Raw genomic sequence first — 16,527 nt, 5'->3', positions numbered from 1 at the left:
AAAATAAGGGAAAGAGGCCACGTAGGAAATAATTTTAAGAAGGCGGGTCATGGTGGAGCAGAAAGAGCATGGAGTCAGATGGGCCCGGATTTGCACACTAGCTACACAACCTAGTGGCCACATGTCTCTGAGAGAGTTGTTCGGCCTCCCTGAGCCTGTATTTCCTCAACTATAGAACGAAGACAATACTCTAAGAAGGTTGTGATGACTTACTCAAAAACGTTACTTTCAAAAATAATAATCATAATAGGTAACGTACAGCTTACATTTCAGTGGATTGCCTGTCACAGTAGCACGTAGGGAGCATAACTACAGCTGCAGCAAAGCTGACTCCTTAAAGTTACTTGAGCACATGTGACTGAACCACTGTGAAGTCCAGTAATCTCCCTATTGCTTGAAAATGGTCTTTTATCAAGCAGTGTTGCAATCAGTAAAATATAATTTCATAATGTACTGTATGAGTGGACTTCAGTAAAAATTATTTAAGGAAAACTACTCAAGCAAGTCTCTATAGCCATTATATTTTTTCTAAGGCCTCAGCCAGAAAACTGAAGCCTACTCCACCACGGCCACGGAGCCTCCATGAAAGGATCCTGGAAGAAATCAAAGCAGAAAGAAAGCTGCGGCCTGTGTCACCAGAGGAAACCAGACGTGGCAGGTTAGGTGAGTCCGGGGCGTCACTGGAAGACAGCACAGCAGCCCAGTGAGAGACTGCCGTCTGCAGGGCTCTCTCCCACTCACACACACACACACACCCCCTCACGCTGGAAGTCTATACTTGAGAGTCATGGAATAGGAAATTATTGCCCCGTGATGCTGAGTGTAGGAGAGCACCGCGCTGCATAGTGGACAGAGCTCTGCCAACCTCTAGGCTGTGGGTTCAGGACAGTCTCTTCACCTCTGTAAGCATCGATTTCTTCGTCAGCAGAAGGGGGATAAAAAGTCCTCTACACCTTCATTATGACTTTCATGTAAGAATTAAATAGGGTCATGGTCAAAATACTTTATAAATTGTAATACATATACATGGATAAGTTATTACGTTTTAGAAATATAAGTGATACATAGTTTTACTTCAGGTTTCTATTGTCTTAATTATGGTTTGAAGATATGGTATTATGTGATAAGAGACTCAATTATTACTGATATCACTTAACTTATTACGTTCCTTTATATTTATTATGTTTAATATTTTTTATAAGCACACATTGATTTTCATTTAGAGCAAAACCATATTATAAAATGTAAACATTTTTGTTGATGCAGCTGTCCTCCAATTTGTAAGATTAAAGATGCCCAGGGCCTCCCTGGTGGCGCAGTGGTTGAGAGTCCGCCTGCCGATGCAGGGGATACGGGTTCGTGCCCCGGTCTGGGAGGATCCCACATGCCGTGTAGCGGCTGGGCCCGTGAGCCGTGGCCGCTGAGCTTGCGCGTCCGGCAACGAGAAAGGCCACGACAGTGAGAGGCCCACATATCGCAAAAAAAAAAAAAAAAAAAAAAAAAGATGCCCGAAGAATTCAGGGAAACAGTCTTGTGGTGCCTGAACAGGACAGGAGCCGGCCCTGTGGCACTGTCTCCTGGTTCTCTCCTCCGACCTCTTCTGCCTCTTTCAAGCCCTGCTTAGTCGTCTGGTTTCTATCCCCGGCTCCCTCTCCCTGAGCAACCACATCCTCCTCCAGGGTTTGTTTCTGGTTTCCTCAGCTCCCGCCCTACAGCGCAGGTTTCTCTGAAAGTTTAGACCCACACGTGCAGCCGTCTGCTGAGCAGGGCCTCCTTGCCCCTCATGCAGGACAAGCCCCGCAGCCAAGCGGTGACCTCGCCTGCTTTCTCCTCCAGCTGTCTCCTCCTGGTTCCCCATCTCAGAGCCCAGGACAGATTGCTCAGCATCACCTCTGACTCTTACTCAACAGCCAAGCCCTGTGGGTTTTACTTCTAGGTCTCTCTAGTCCTCCCCCCTCTGACCTAGGCTCTCTTCTCCGTCTGGTCAGTCACATCCACTTCAGCAGCTCTCCCTGTCTCCCATGACTCTCAGTCACTGCATGCTGATGTTCTTTTGTTTGACTTTTGGCCATTCTGTCACACCGTGGCCTCCGTGGCAGCAGGGCCCACGTCTGTCTTGTTGGTTGTTTTGTCCTGGTCTCCACTGCAGGGACAGTGATGACAAGTACTCCCAGAGGTGTTGAAATAATAGCACGTACCTTCCATGTACAGAGCTTCAGAGTGAGGGCAGGCTGTGTGAATTTATCTCTGATTTTTATGGCAGCAAGTGTTTCCCTTTAAAATGATGTTTAAAACAAATCCATATGAGCATTTACATAATAATGAGCCAGAACATATACACGACATAAATGGAGAGTTCTTATTCTGGGAGTCCTTGCATGAGCCTAAGGACGGTCTGTGAATCCCTTGAAATATAACAAATTTGTATGTATTTCCTAAAGTGTATGTATGTGCATTTTCTGGAGAGGGGGTTCATAGCTTTGCTCAGATTCCTAGAGGGTCCACAGCCTCAAAGAGTAAGAACCACTATGGAAAAATAAGGAAACGGTGTTACAGGACGGCTGCTTAAGACTGGATTTTTTAAAATTACTGTACTTTGAGAAGGAATAATGGGGTAATAGAAAAGATTTCAACAAAATTATAAGGCAAAACAAATATATTACCATGAGAAAAGTAAGCTTCATGATTTTCAGGAGAAAAGAGGAGGGATTATAAACTCCAGTGTAAGTACCAACAGGACAGAGAAAGGAACAAGACAGACGTAACGTGCTTGTGTGATTTGGATGATATTTGACATAAGGTTCCTTCATTTTTCCAAGTGTTTATTAAACAGCCGTGTCAGCTGTTGGAGTAGAGAGATGAGCAGTCAGAGTCCCTGCCCACAGGCGCTGACAGAGGAAAGGCTCGGGGCAGCAGGTACATGTTCCCCCTGCAGCACCGACAGCAGCCTGTCAGGGGCATGGGGGTGGCCGTTCAGGACACCAGCAGTCCTTGTGGGTGGCAACGGGACACCGCACGTTGCATAGAAGGGGCATCACATGCCCTTGTCATATACATATTCTTCTGTTTCATTTTCAACAAGTTAGATGCTAACTAGCAGGAAATCTACTTTAGAATAACTAAATATCAGTTTTCTGTATAGTATATCTTATTTTATTTTAACCTTATGAATTGGTGTTTCACAACAACCAGAATTGAGCTGTTATTGAAAGTGATTGTTCTATGAGAATCTTACTTTTAAAATTGATCTTGCATCTTAATTGGAAAGTAAGAGATTTGGGCTCTTCTTTCTGCAGACCTACATTGGTTCTTACTATAAAGTTTCCCTTGGGGAGTTTGGGTAAAGTTGGCAGAATTATCTTGAAGAAAAGTTCCCTAAATAGTTTTAAAACCTTACCCCTCCATGTAATTGCAAGTAGAAACCCACTGTAGAAATTGGGGAAATGTTTAAAGAAGAACTGTTACCCATAGTTTCACCAGCAGAGGCATGCGCTGTGATGGAGCTTGTGCGTCATGAGGTGGAGACAAGAGCTGTGTGCACAGTGTCTGATGTCCCCATGTAACGTTGTGTGGGGCAGGAAATCTTCCCACATCGTTAAATATGCCCCACAGCATTATTTATAAGGACGTGATTACTAACACATGGCTAAGTTGTCTTTTACTCGCCTATTTCCCTATTGTTTTACAGGCTAGCTCCATTTTTTTCCTGTTAAGTCTGAAATTAGTATTCTTTTGCATCAGTCTTTGATCATATCTTATCATTTTCTTTTTCCCAACACCTTTTCTAACATCTCATACTATGAGATTTGGGGTTGTAAATGTAAATTGTTCCTTTAAAAACATCTGCCAAAAGCATATGGAGAGATACTTTCATTCTGTTAAATTTGGGTGTTAGAACTGTATGGGGGCTGCCTCGGAAACATGAGCTGGGGGCACATTGTGCCTGACAAGCCTGTGGACCTGCGGTTCTCTCCTCTTCCGACCACACAGCCACCTGTCCTCCCTGACCTGGGGCATAGGATGGATGGGGCTACAGTGGAAATAGGTAATTCTCATTCTTATGAATACCCAAATTCATCAAACCTTGGTAATAATCAGCTTTATTGAGATATACTTTACCTACCATAAAATTCACCCATTTAAAATATACAATTCAGTGTTTTTTAGTATATGTAATAAAATTTTTAAAACAAATGATTTCAACAGGAAAGAAATAAGTTTATTCATAGGAGATTGTATTTATTTAACTTCTACTATGTGCTAAGCACTATTCTGAGCACCTTTTTTTGTATGGAATCATTTAATTTTTATAACAATTCCATGAAATAGGTACTATTATTCCCATTTTACAGATGAAGTAACTGAAGCACAGAGAGGTTAAGTAACTCGCCCGGAATCACACTGCTAGTAAGTGGCAGAGCTGAGGTTCAGACTCAGGCTCTCTGGCTCCTGAGGCCTCGCTTCAACTGCCAGGTTACACTGCCTACAATAGAGAATTAGTGATACTTTGTGATGCTGGTAGTACCTGAATGAGATTTTTGATAAGATGTTTCACCTGTATGCAGAGAGCCACATTTTCATCCTGAAATTATTTAAGAATACATTTGTTGTTAAATTTTAAAGATTTTGTATGTTCCATAAAATCATGTTTTAAAACATGGCTAGTTTTTTCTTTTGAACTCTTTTATGTTTAAGTATAAAGTCCTGTACTATGATTCTAAAATGTTTGTATCTTTAACATGCTTTCATTTTTAACATGTTCTTTAAAAGTTATCTGTTTTCTTTTATTGTTACTCCATTTCAAGTCTTAGTAATATAATTAAAACTAAGACTCATGGTTTTATTGTATTTCAGATTGTTATTCACTGCCTTCTGCCTTAAAGTGTGAAATGTGCCACCACAAGTCTTGAACCCTCCTCCCTTTTTCATCTTCCCTGTATATCCTAACAGCTGAATTATTTTCTTTTTATTGTTTGTTTTCTTTTTTCAGCAATGCGGCCACTTAGCATGTCTTACAGTTTTGACTTGTCAGGTAAAAAAAAAAAGCACTTCCACACCTGACGTGGGTTTTGTGGTCTCTGTGAAATACATTTCATTCATCTGCTTGTTCAAACACGTCAAAAAAGAAAATTGAAAGGCTTCTTCTAGGCTGTGGTCAGTCAAATAAAACATTCTGTTTCTTTGAAAATAGTATACTTAAAAAAAATTAAAACTAATAAATCTGTTGCCTTGCAAGAGCCTGTGGAAGAACCGTGACACTTGTGGTCATGGAACACAGTGCCCAGCCCACCCCCAATCTCATAAAGCAGCGGTCAGAGTCTAACAGAACTCTGCCTTCAGAGCATAGAAAACAAAGAAGCAAAGTTTTGACACTTCTTACTCTCTAAAGCACTCAGTTATTCAGGTAGCTGAACTCAGAACTGTCAGCTGCTTCAGAGGACGACTGCTTCTCAGTTGAGGGGCAAGAGCTATCTGCGTACCCAGTGTTCCTGTGCGTAGGGCCTTGTCACGCTGGTTCTGTGTGCTGATTAAGAGTCTAAAAACACATGAGCATTGTAATGGCTTTGGTTGTAAAATATAATCATCTGTCCCGGGTTTGTAGGACACGTTTAGAGCCCTTCTGTTAAATAGACAGGGACTAATAGTGAAACAAGTAGCTATTAATGATTAAATTTGATCTGTAAAATCAGCCCCCCTTTTAAATTGAATTTTTAAATTATATATGAGCAAATTTTCAAAGCCAGCTTAGTCCCAATAAAATGTTTTGCACGTAAGAATTTTAGACTTTGGAAGCTGCTGTTTTGAATGTAAAATGAGATAAGATATTGGCACTAGTATTTCCTTCCAGAATTTTCTTTTACATGCCATGGAATTGTTGGCATATCTTACATACAAATTCATATTTAAAGAGCCAGAGAGTTCTAGTATCATGTTCTGTGAATATTTACTGAGTATCTTCCAGCTGCTAAAATAGTTCCCAACTGCTTTTTGAATTTCTGTGTATATTTGTAGTTCTCTTAGGCATGACTAATATTTGCACTTTCAAGAAACTCAGATAAATATGTTATAGTCTTCACTTACTACTTCTGACTGACCACTGAGGAGCTTTTTCTATTTTCTTTAGCCATTTGACAATTTTTATTTTATCAACCATTTGCAGAGTAACTTTGTAAAAAAAAAAGCTTGGTCTGGAAAATAAACTCAGAAATGTTTGAGAACATGTGTGTTACTGCTAATCTCCCAAAGTTGGCAACACATACTAAGATCCATCTCTTCTAAATATCTACTAAAGATGTTCCTCCCTGGCGGGCTCTCTGGGAGTGGCCGCTGCCTAAGCACACTGGCTGCTGGCTCCCGTGAAGTAGGCACAGGTGGCTGACCTGGATGGCGTGCATGCCCACACACATGTATGTAGGTGTGTTCGTGTCTTATAGGTTATATGATGGGTTCTTGTGTTGGGAAGAAAGCTCTTGGTGCTGAGCTTCCTCGATGTAAAGGAGCAACAAAAAATTTTGATTTGCTTTCACTGCTTATCATTTGCCATAATTTATTTTGTACCTTAGTGTACTTTGCAATTTCCACACGCTTCATTCTCGATTTCTTGTGTTTTCATTGTGTCATTTTGACTAACCAATTTAAATGTCCCAAATTATAAATGGAAAAGACTGATCTATTCTTCTAACCTAAATGCAAAGATCGGGATGCATTTCTTGTCTAAGTTGGGAAATTAGCTAACTAAGGAGTAAATATTTAAATGCGTAGTGTAGGTAATGCACGTAAGTGTAGAATAGGACACATTGAAGTATGTTCTGCTGCTCAGATATGTTTTAGAAATATTAATTCTTAGTGGAAAATGTTAATCCAGCCAACATTAATTAAGGTAAGTATAATTTATTTTTCTGATGCAAATATTAAATATACAATCTTTATTTCAGCCATATTTCCTCCAACTAAATAAGGCAGCAGCCTGGGTGTATCTAACAGATATAATTATTACACTATGTAATAATAGAAGTTATTACATAAGGTATTTAATATCATGGTTGTGTGTTTTAGATTCTGAACCTGAGGCATGTGACTTCCAAAGCTCTGTGTAGCATCTTAAATAGTTTGCTTACTTATAAATATCACCAGAAATTCTGTCTTATATAGAAGAAGTCTAAAGTCTTATCCAAGGGTTTGGTTTTCTCATCAGATACACTGAAGTGATAATGAGGATTCATTCATTTGAACAGAAAAATATAAGTAATCAAACTACTTAAAAATATCTCTTAAAAGTGTGTTCAACTGGGGCTTTTACAAATATACAGTATTAGATAAAATCACACACAATATTTAGTCTTGCATACGGAGATCATCCTGAAGCCTGACTGGGACAGAACATATTCTTCTATTAATTCCATTTATCCCAAAGCTTTGAATTGAGTACTAGGTGTTTATTTCAGTAGTTTGAGTCAGCGAGCTCAGGTACAGTTACCAACCTCAGCAGAGTCTTCAGGCAGTTAGAGAGCTATTGGGTAATTTCTCAGATCCCTTGCATTGAGAATGAAGTTAGCTCATGGCAGCCACTGTCACTTAACAGTGTTCCCTAAACTTCAGTGCAGATATCACCCTCATGATTTTACCAGACTTAAGTGCCACCAGTACTGTTCAAACTTTTAAAATCTACCATAAATGACTTATAAAATTTTCGTAAGCAAAAACATCCATAAAATCATGTATCTGATATAGTAATTATATTTTTTCTGAAACATTAAAACTGTGTTAATGTTCCTCCACACACCACTGGTGACTTCACCCTTAAGGAAACTCTGGCTTGGACCTGTGAGACCCGCCTGGAGAAGCTCACTGTGTCTCCAGGCAGAGCCTCAGTTGGATGTGGATAGTTGGACCAGTGGGAGATACGTGTGCTTTTTCTTGGAAGACTGGCTGCCGCTACTGCGTGAACCTCTGGAGGAAGTGTGTAAAAAATGTGTGCTATAGAATATGATTTTTCAAAAGATACTTCAAGGCCATATTTAAACATTACCTTTTTTCTTGAATAGGAATTAATCAATTAGCCCAATCATTTCCTCCTTTGCTCTGTAGAAGACTTTTAAATTACGCTTGTAAGTGTGGCAGCCTACTGCTTTCTACACCTTATGAAAGGTTTATTTAAAGATTTTAATTTTGTAATTTGTACAAACTTTGTAATTTTGTAAAAACTTGCTGCTTTTGCCCTTTTGTCCCTTCAGCATACTCCATCCCCCAATCATATATTTGTTCTAGCTGCTTAATACCTGGAGAGGTAGTAACAAAATTAACTCATGTGTTGTCAACTCATGTGTTGTCAAGTTTTCTGTTAAACATTTTATGTAAAATGATAAATGACTTATGACAAGTCTGTCTTCTTCCTTTTTTCCTTTCCTCATTACTTTTTTGCTCACTCAAACCTTTCTAGTTCACAAGGGCAGTTCTAGTTCTGGCCTTGATATCTAAAAATATGCAGAAATTGTGAATATTAAGTTAGATATACATCATTTATAATAAATAATTCACATAATTCTTTTAAATAATGTCAAGGAAGGCTGTACTAGAACATATTTACATTCTGAATGTTACCTGGAAATCCACCTCTTCCACTTCAAGCATAAAACTATTACATGTTGGGGGGAGCTACTATAACTAAAACATTCTTGTATTTTATAGTTACTTCAGGTACAACGCTTCCCCCCACCCCCCACAAACAAGCATTAATTCTGACTTTTCAGTGCCCAGCATACCCTTTACCCCCAACCATGGGAGTTTCACAGACTGCTCCATGGGCAAAAACCAGGTTATGGGCTGGTCTGTGAGTTAAATCATGCAGGGACTGCTTTTTCTCACTTTTAAATACTCTAATTTAGTAGTTAGTTATTAAAATTATTAGTTATTGAAATACTGAAGAAAATTAGTTCCACTTGCATTGGAAGATTACAGGCTCCAGTACAAAAAAAGGTGGCCTTTTAGAATCAGTACCGACAAGGATTCCAGTGTCAGCTGTGCCGCGCTGGCTGTGTGACTGGCTAAATCACCCTTAGCCTTAGTTCACTCACTTACAAATGGAGATAAAAGTCAGTGTTAATAATTGCTAACATTCACTGTGCACTGCCTTTATTACACACACTAAAGTATTTTATATGCAGTTGTTAACTTATTTAATCCTCACAACAAGCCCATTTCTGTTGTTGGCCCCATTTTACAGTTGAGGAATGAAAGTTTAAGTAACTTGCTCAAGGTCAAACAACTAGAGCTAGACTTTGAATCCAAACCATCTGCATCTTAACTATACTGTATACTCTAAAGTTTATACATTATGCTACATACTCTTATTCTGTACTCTGTTCACTGTACTCCATACTGTATGCTCTGTGTTCTGTAGTCTGTACTCTGTACTCCATGCTCTGTGCTGCCACATTTCTTTCACTGCCTTCCCATCCAGATTTGAGCTTTGGAAAATCAAAATCAGCTTTATCAGAGGAAATGTATCTCAGAGTCTTTGTGTTCATGTTTATATGCATATAGATTATTAGTTATTTTTACTTTAAAATCAAACCACTTTCAGATCTTACAGCCATATGTGCATGCCATCACTCTGATCCATCGATCAGTAGCTCTTTTGAGGCTAAAAGGAAAGTTAGCCTCTCTGGGCCTCTGGAAAATAGAGAAGTTGGAGTCAGTTATCTGTAGTATTTCTTCTAGCTCTAAATTTTTATCTACAAGTGTGAATATATAATTATTCATTTAAAGGTTTCCTTTATTTGAATCTGACAGTTAATGTCAACACAAGTGTTGTATATGCATAGGTGTTACTGTATCTAGCCTCTGTGTTGTATTTGCATGACGTAGAAATGCCGTATCACCTTGGGTGTGATTCCAAGTGCAGGTACTTGGAAAAGTGTGTTTGGTTCACTGATTACCTTTCTGTGCTCAAGAAGAGCTAAGCTTTCACCTTTGTTTTACCAGAGGTAGCTACCCCTGAATCTCCAAAGAATGTCCTGGAATCATCGATGGTGAATGGAGGTTTAACGTCACAATCAAAAGAAAATGGGGCAGGTGCCGTACAGCAGGTGCCTGTGCAGCGGAAGAAACTCCTCAAAGCCCCAACTCTGGCCGAGCTGGACAGCTCTGACTCGGAGGTGAGGCCCCACGGCCCCCCATGTCCCGATTCGGGGTCAGGAGGCGAGCGCCCTCCAACCGGTCCTCGTGTTGCTCCAGCTGTTACTTAATCTCTTCCCATTTTTCAGTCAATTAAAGTTAGGTTTAAAATTCATTCATTTAGCAGGAAATGAAACTGGATTACATACTGTTATTTAATAAAGGCCAATATAGTGGCTGTAGTTTATAGAATAACTTGTGACATACATACGTAGTCTTATATTACAGTGGGGTTAAAATAAGTCAACAGTTTTCAAACCTATATTTTCTTAAATATGTTTCCCTTCGTTTTGGGGAAGGAAAAAGAGAAACATCTTCATAGATTCTTCCCTCTCTAGAACACACACACACACACACACACATACACACACACACACACACATCCATACTGAAGCTTCTTCTTTCTGTAATAGTAACACCAACAGACAAGTCCCCCAACACTGTGCCCATGCCCTGCGGATCCTTCCTGTTCCTGATGTGGGTGCTCCCAGGTCTCTGCAAGCCTCTGTCTGCAGTGTCACTATTGTATGTCTCCACTACCCGACCCTCAAAGTCAGCTTATATAAAATGAAATGATTACCCCGCCCCCTGCCAAACCATGCCACACACAGCAGGCTTCTAGTCTCCTGTCTGCTGTCTCGGTTGCTGGCTCCATTCTCTCCTCATTCATCCAAGTTAGAACTTGAGGAGTTATTCTCTTATAACACCCTCACCCGTCTCCACACCTCATCCAGCAATATCAGTAATAACAATTTTGCCACTAAATGTTTTTCAAACTTCAAGAATAGTAAAGAAGTATTCTTATTACTGCCCAATTCAGTGCATGCGCTCTCTCATCAGTCATATCTTATCTTCCTTCTTCCTAGCTTCCCTGATTCCATATTGCAAATACCACTAGGGTCTTTGTCTTTGAAACCTTTTGAAGGCTTCCTGCCACTTACAGGACTAAGCTCTTGTCCCTGAAGAAGCTGTGTCAGAGCCTGTGCCATCTGGTGCCTGTAACATCACTCTGCCTCAGTTTACCCTTCAGCCCCACTGGGTCCCTTGTTCTTTCCTGCTTACTCCCTGTTGCTCCGCTCTGTGCATCTGCGTGCAGCCTACACCCAGCTCCTTTCCGATTCCATAATAACCCTCTGATCCGTCTGTTGTGTTAGAGCACTTGACCCTTTGTAATATAATTATCCATTTTTTTCTCTCTCTCACCAAGTGCAAGCTCCCAGGAGGGAAGGTGCGGAATTCACCTTATATTCCCAGGTCCTAATCCCCAGCAGACACTCACGTATTTAAAGAAATTCATGCTAACCTGTGAGAACAACAGTTTAAAATTAAAAGAAGATCTAGTGGTTAGCCACTAGAACTGTGATGATTGAAATGTAAATTATATTAAATTTAAAACTCAGTTCACTGAGTTCTCACGTGTGGCTGGAGGTGACCAAGCTGGACGGTGCTGACACCAGTGCCGCCCTTGCAGAGTCTGCTGGGAGCACCTGTGTCCGGTGCAGGGAGCGTGCCATCCCGTGTCCAGGACCCCCTTCCTGTCCTTTCTTCATCCTTCACTGCCGAGCTAGAATGCCCAGGCCATGAGGAGGACAGTGGGCGGCCTCCGCAGTTGTCTTAGTTTTCCTCTTCGTGAAAATATTGTGCTGATGCCCTAAATCCAGATCTTGAGATGATTTGCTAGACACAGTTCTCTTAATCAGAGCGAGGCTGTGTTTGCGTGCCTGCCCATTAGTTAGAAAGGAAGTGTGAAATACGGTGCTGAGAAGTGTTGAGCCTGGTCTTTGTCTGGCTGCTGGTCCAGGCCCGGGCAGTCATGGCTCCCATGATTGGGAGTAAGGTGGGGACCTCTGATTTCTGGAACAGGGAATGGTCCTGGGCCAGGACTGGAGCAAGCACACCCCTCTGTCCTCTTCCCTTACAGCTGATGCTCTAAAGTACTAAGGAGGGGCAGGGCAAAGATGCTGAATGTGAGAATGCCTTACATTCCTTTTTTTTTTAAACTTCTGAATATAGATTTTTTTTTTTTTTTTTTTTTTGTGGTACCTGGGCCTCTCACTGCTGTGGCCTCTCCTGTTGCGGAGCACAGGCTCCGAACGCGCAGGCTCAGCAGCCATGGCTCACAGGCCCAGCCGCTCTGCGGCATGTGGGATCTTCCCAGACCGGGGCACAAACCCGTGTCCCCTGCATCGGCAGGCAGACTCTCAACCACTGCGCCACCAGGGAAGCCGTGAATATAGAATTTTAAAACTTCTAAATATGTTCAAACTTTAAAATTTAGAAAACACAGATGAGCAGAAGCCTTTAATTTTAAACAGCTATATTTCAAACTTGGGCTTTGTGATAATCAAAGTTTCAGTAGAGGTTTTTTTTGTTGTTTTGTTTTGTTTTTTGGTGCCCTCTCTGAGGCTCCATAGGGTTTCTTTTGATGAAACTCAGCTTTAATTTAATTGTGGTAGATTAGTTGTGTTCATCCTAAAAAGCTTTCTTAACGTTAGCCTCTTTAAGATTATCTACCGACTGGTTGAAGCCAACTCAGAAAAATGTCTCTTGTAAAGCCTGACAATTAACCGATGTTTCTATAGACATGAACGAAGCACCTTGAAACTCAAGCCGGGTTTCCTTACAGTGTGAGTTAGTGAGGAACGTGCCGTGGGCTCTGGCTCTGCTTTGTGGACAGGACACGAAGACAGGTCCCTTTGTGTCAGCCTCCACCGTGTCCTCCATCTGAGGTCTCCTTCAGCTCCAGAATGTGGCAGTCCTGCCCATAAATATGAAAGCGGAAAAGAGGCTGAGGAGTCCTGCCTTCTCTAAATTGATGGATGGGTGTTCTTTTCCCCACCTTAATGCATTCCTGATGTCAGGGAATTCCTAAACCAAGATTGATTTATCTCTGGTCCTATTTGCTCACTTATAAAAATGGCCACAGATACTAAGATATATCCCACATCACATTGCACAGTGTCTTCATTCACATTTTATAATAATGTTTTTTCACACTTTTTTCTTTAACTCTTCTCCTATTTTTCCTTTTTGCCAACTTCTTTTTTTCCCAATGCCTCTCCATTTTTTCCATTCATATATTTACCAGATGCCTTCAGTAAGCAGTAAAGGGACAGCAGTGCGATAGGCTTTGTCCCCTTGCTCATAATCCAAATGGGAAATACGAAGCATACACTGAGTCATTACATGTTTTTGGTGAGTGCTCGCAGCCTGCCAGGCACCTTTTGAGCCACCCTGTGTGATGCCACCAGGGGGCCGGGGGCTGGAGAAGCCTCAGGGAGAGGGAGGACCTGGGCTGAGGAGTCAGGTGAGGAGAGCAGTGGGCAGACGGCTTCTGCTGTTTGTGGCACGTGCCATGCCAGGTCACAGCCGGTCTCCTGTTTCTCCCCTACTGGCCTGGACTTCCCCTGGGGGTGGAGGAGCGGACTGACCCTCTCTGACAAGCCTCTCTGACTTGTCTAAAGCATTCCTGGTGGAGGTTGCACAGGAACAAAGACTAAGACTCAGGCCTGTAGTGGGAGGACAGTGGAGGCCAAATAAAGAAGCAGCTCAGAAAAGGCTGGTCTTATTCTTTTCTTCCATCCCCTCAATTTTATTACCACTTCCCCATTTTTCCTCCTTCCCTCCCATTTACTGAGTGGCTTCCAAAATTTTTTTTTAAGGACCAAAACTTTTTCTTCCCATCAAAGCTGTAGAAGTACAAGGCGGGCCAGCTAGAAATGGAGGCAGGGCTAGGCTCTGCCCTCCACTCCCTACCCCGCCACCTCCCCATCTTCATGCCTTTTCCATTCTCAGAGGAAGTGTCCCCTAGGAAGTCCCAGCACGCCTGACACTGAGCTCATCCCTCTGCGGACGGGGCACCGTACTCACTCCTGGAGGAAGTGCTTCTGTGCACGATCACACGTCTCCTGCTGGCCTTGCAGTCTCTCCACCGGAGGTTTTTCCCTCAGGTTTAAGAAATACCTTCCAGGGGAATTCTCTGGTGGTCCAGTGGTTAGGACTGCAGGCTCTCACTGCTGAGGGCCTGGGTTCAATCCCTGGTTGGGGAACTAAGATCCTACAAGCCATGCAGCACGGCCAAAAACAAAAATAAAAACAGACCAGAAAAACCCTTCCAGCCACCAGAATACCGACTGTATGGTGAACTCGTTTGTACATGATCTCATTTAATTTTCTCTTCCACAGAGACTTCATACTAAGAGGTAACTGCCACCATTCCAGGGTAGCAGCTCTGCTCACCTCTGCAGACATATTTCATTTAACTCCATTGTGCACCAGAAAGATCCTGTTGCCCCTTGCTGTCTTTGAGGTTAACTTAAAGTTGGGCCCAAATTATCACAAAGAGCAGGTTCCTGTCTAAATATTCCCCATTGAGTAGTGAATTTCCCTGTAAAGAGTCAATATATTATTATAAGTCAGATATTCTTATGAAATGGATATTAATGGATTATTTACTTTATCAACATAAACTCAGCTGCTTTATGTAGAAAGAAAAACTCCTTAATCCTGTTCAGAGCCATGAGGTGATGACTTGCCCTCAGTCTTCTTAATGCCGTGTGTCCTTTGTTCCATCAAGGAAATTCATTTTCTTCCTTTCTGTCAAGTGAGACCTCCAGTTGCAGAACCAGTAAAGGGATTTTTTTTTTCTCTTAGATTTACTCAGCAGCTTTGTGCATTTAAATTATAATAGTTAAATAATCAGCATTAACTACAAGCTTGAATTGATGTCCTTAAAAGTTTTTAGTTGTGAAACTGGGCTATTGGTAGTGACCCAGAGACTTTATACCCTGCTTGAGGCTGTAGATATAGGTTATGTAATCTACCATTTTGCCAGAACTGGAACTAACCCATGTTTTTTACTTAACAAAATATTATGAGCATTTTCCCATCTGATTAATCCTTTTTCAACATGATGCCAAATATCTGTGTGGTATTCTATCATAATAATTTGCCATATTTAACCAGTCCCCTGTTTTTGAACATTTAAGCTGTTACCAGTTTTCTGTTATTATAAATAACAATAATATTGTGAACATCCTTATGATACATTTTTGCTTTGAATTATTTTTCAGGATATTTCTAGAAGAATGTTTGCTAGGTGAAAGAATGTACATATTTATAGCTTTTGATACATATTGCCAAGTTCCTTAAAGAAAGCTCTAATATCTACTTTTTATTGAGCCAACTCTATGTTATACTTTAGGTATTATAAATTGATCAGACCCTAGAAGTAGCTATGATTCTTATATAAAAGATAAGGAAACAGACACACAGAAAGGTGTTGTCTTTGAACTAAGATTGTTAAAGAGTAAATTATAGAGATGGATTTGAAACCCAAGTCTAACTCCAAAATCTGCATATCTCATAAACTTTGTAGTATTCCAACTAGCAGTATATGAGAATGCTTGAATTTAAAATAACTTAAACTGGAAAGGGGCTTAGAAATCTTGTTCAACATCATTACTTTTCAGTGAGAAAAGTGAGCCTCTAGTAGAGATAGAGACCAACTTTAGAAAGTCACAACTTTTCAGTAGCAGAATCCCTGCTAAACCAGACCTCCCAACACCAGATCTTTTTCCATCACTTTTTTTTTCTCTTCCTAAAACTCTAAACCTCAGTGTTTCTTGCTTATCTTTAATAACCTCTGCTAGCCTGTCCCAGGTAATGTTTTAAAAGTCAGGATAAGCTTTGATTGGAGCTATATCAAAGCTTTCAGTAGGAAAACTTAGCAAAAGGAGCTGTATCTGTGCCTTCACTGGGATTCTTTTCAGGAAGAAGGAGATTTTTCTTCCTGTTAAGTGAGTTAGGTGCCCAGGCTGGCATCTGAGACGATTCTGGCAGCCTTCAGTGGCAGCGCCACCCCGGGAGCAAAGCTGCGGGACTTCTGACAGTGACCTCATTGCATCCAGGACCTGATTAAGAGTCACTGGTCAGGACATAGAACTAGAAAAGGCCTAACTTAGTGTCAGAGACTAGTAACTTGGATCAGACAATACAAATAAGCAAATTTCAGAAACCAGACCAGGCTGTAGAAAAGACTAATGTTAAGAGATGTCAGAGACCCATTGAAACACCTCAGCCAGGCAGAAAGTGTTTAGTCAATGGGAGTGGACATGACAGGGAAACCACACGCTCCCCAGTTCCTTTCTGGGTGTCTCCGTGACTCCTCTGGGGCAGGAACTAATCCTGGTGAAGATTAGTTTTCTTTCTTTCTTCCTTTCTCTCTTTCTTTCTATGAAGTAAATACTTTATATATATAGTTGATGTATAATTTTATACGTTACAGGTGTAAAATACAGTAATTGACAATTTTTAAAGGTTATCCTCCATTTATACTCATTAAAAAATATT

The 16,527-nt window shown here is 41.0% G+C and overlaps 1 protein-coding gene across 1 annotated transcript in view; it reads left to right on the top strand.

The window, feature by feature from the left end:
• Positions 1–16,527, top strand: part of SPIRE1 (spire type actin nucleation factor 1) — a gene marked incomplete at its 5' end in the record, with an annotated part of 69,290 nt that overhangs the window by 33,997 nt on the left and 18,766 nt on the right. The window contains 3 exon segments of the mRNA XM_007472164.1: positions 534–663; positions 4,991–5,032; positions 9,985–10,157. Coding sequence (XP_007472226.1) covers positions 534–663; positions 4,991–5,032; positions 9,985–10,157 — 345 coding nt within the window.

Source organism: Lipotes vexillifer, unplaced genomic scaffold, assembly GCF_000442215.2.
Source record: "Lipotes vexillifer unplaced genomic scaffold, Lipotes_vexillifer_v1.1 scaffold848, whole genome shotgun sequence".
Lineage (NCBI taxonomy): Eukaryota > Metazoa > Chordata > Mammalia > Artiodactyla > Lipotidae > Lipotes > Lipotes vexillifer.
Note: the sequence above shows the minus strand (reverse complement) of the source record. Positions and strands in the feature narration are given on the sequence as shown.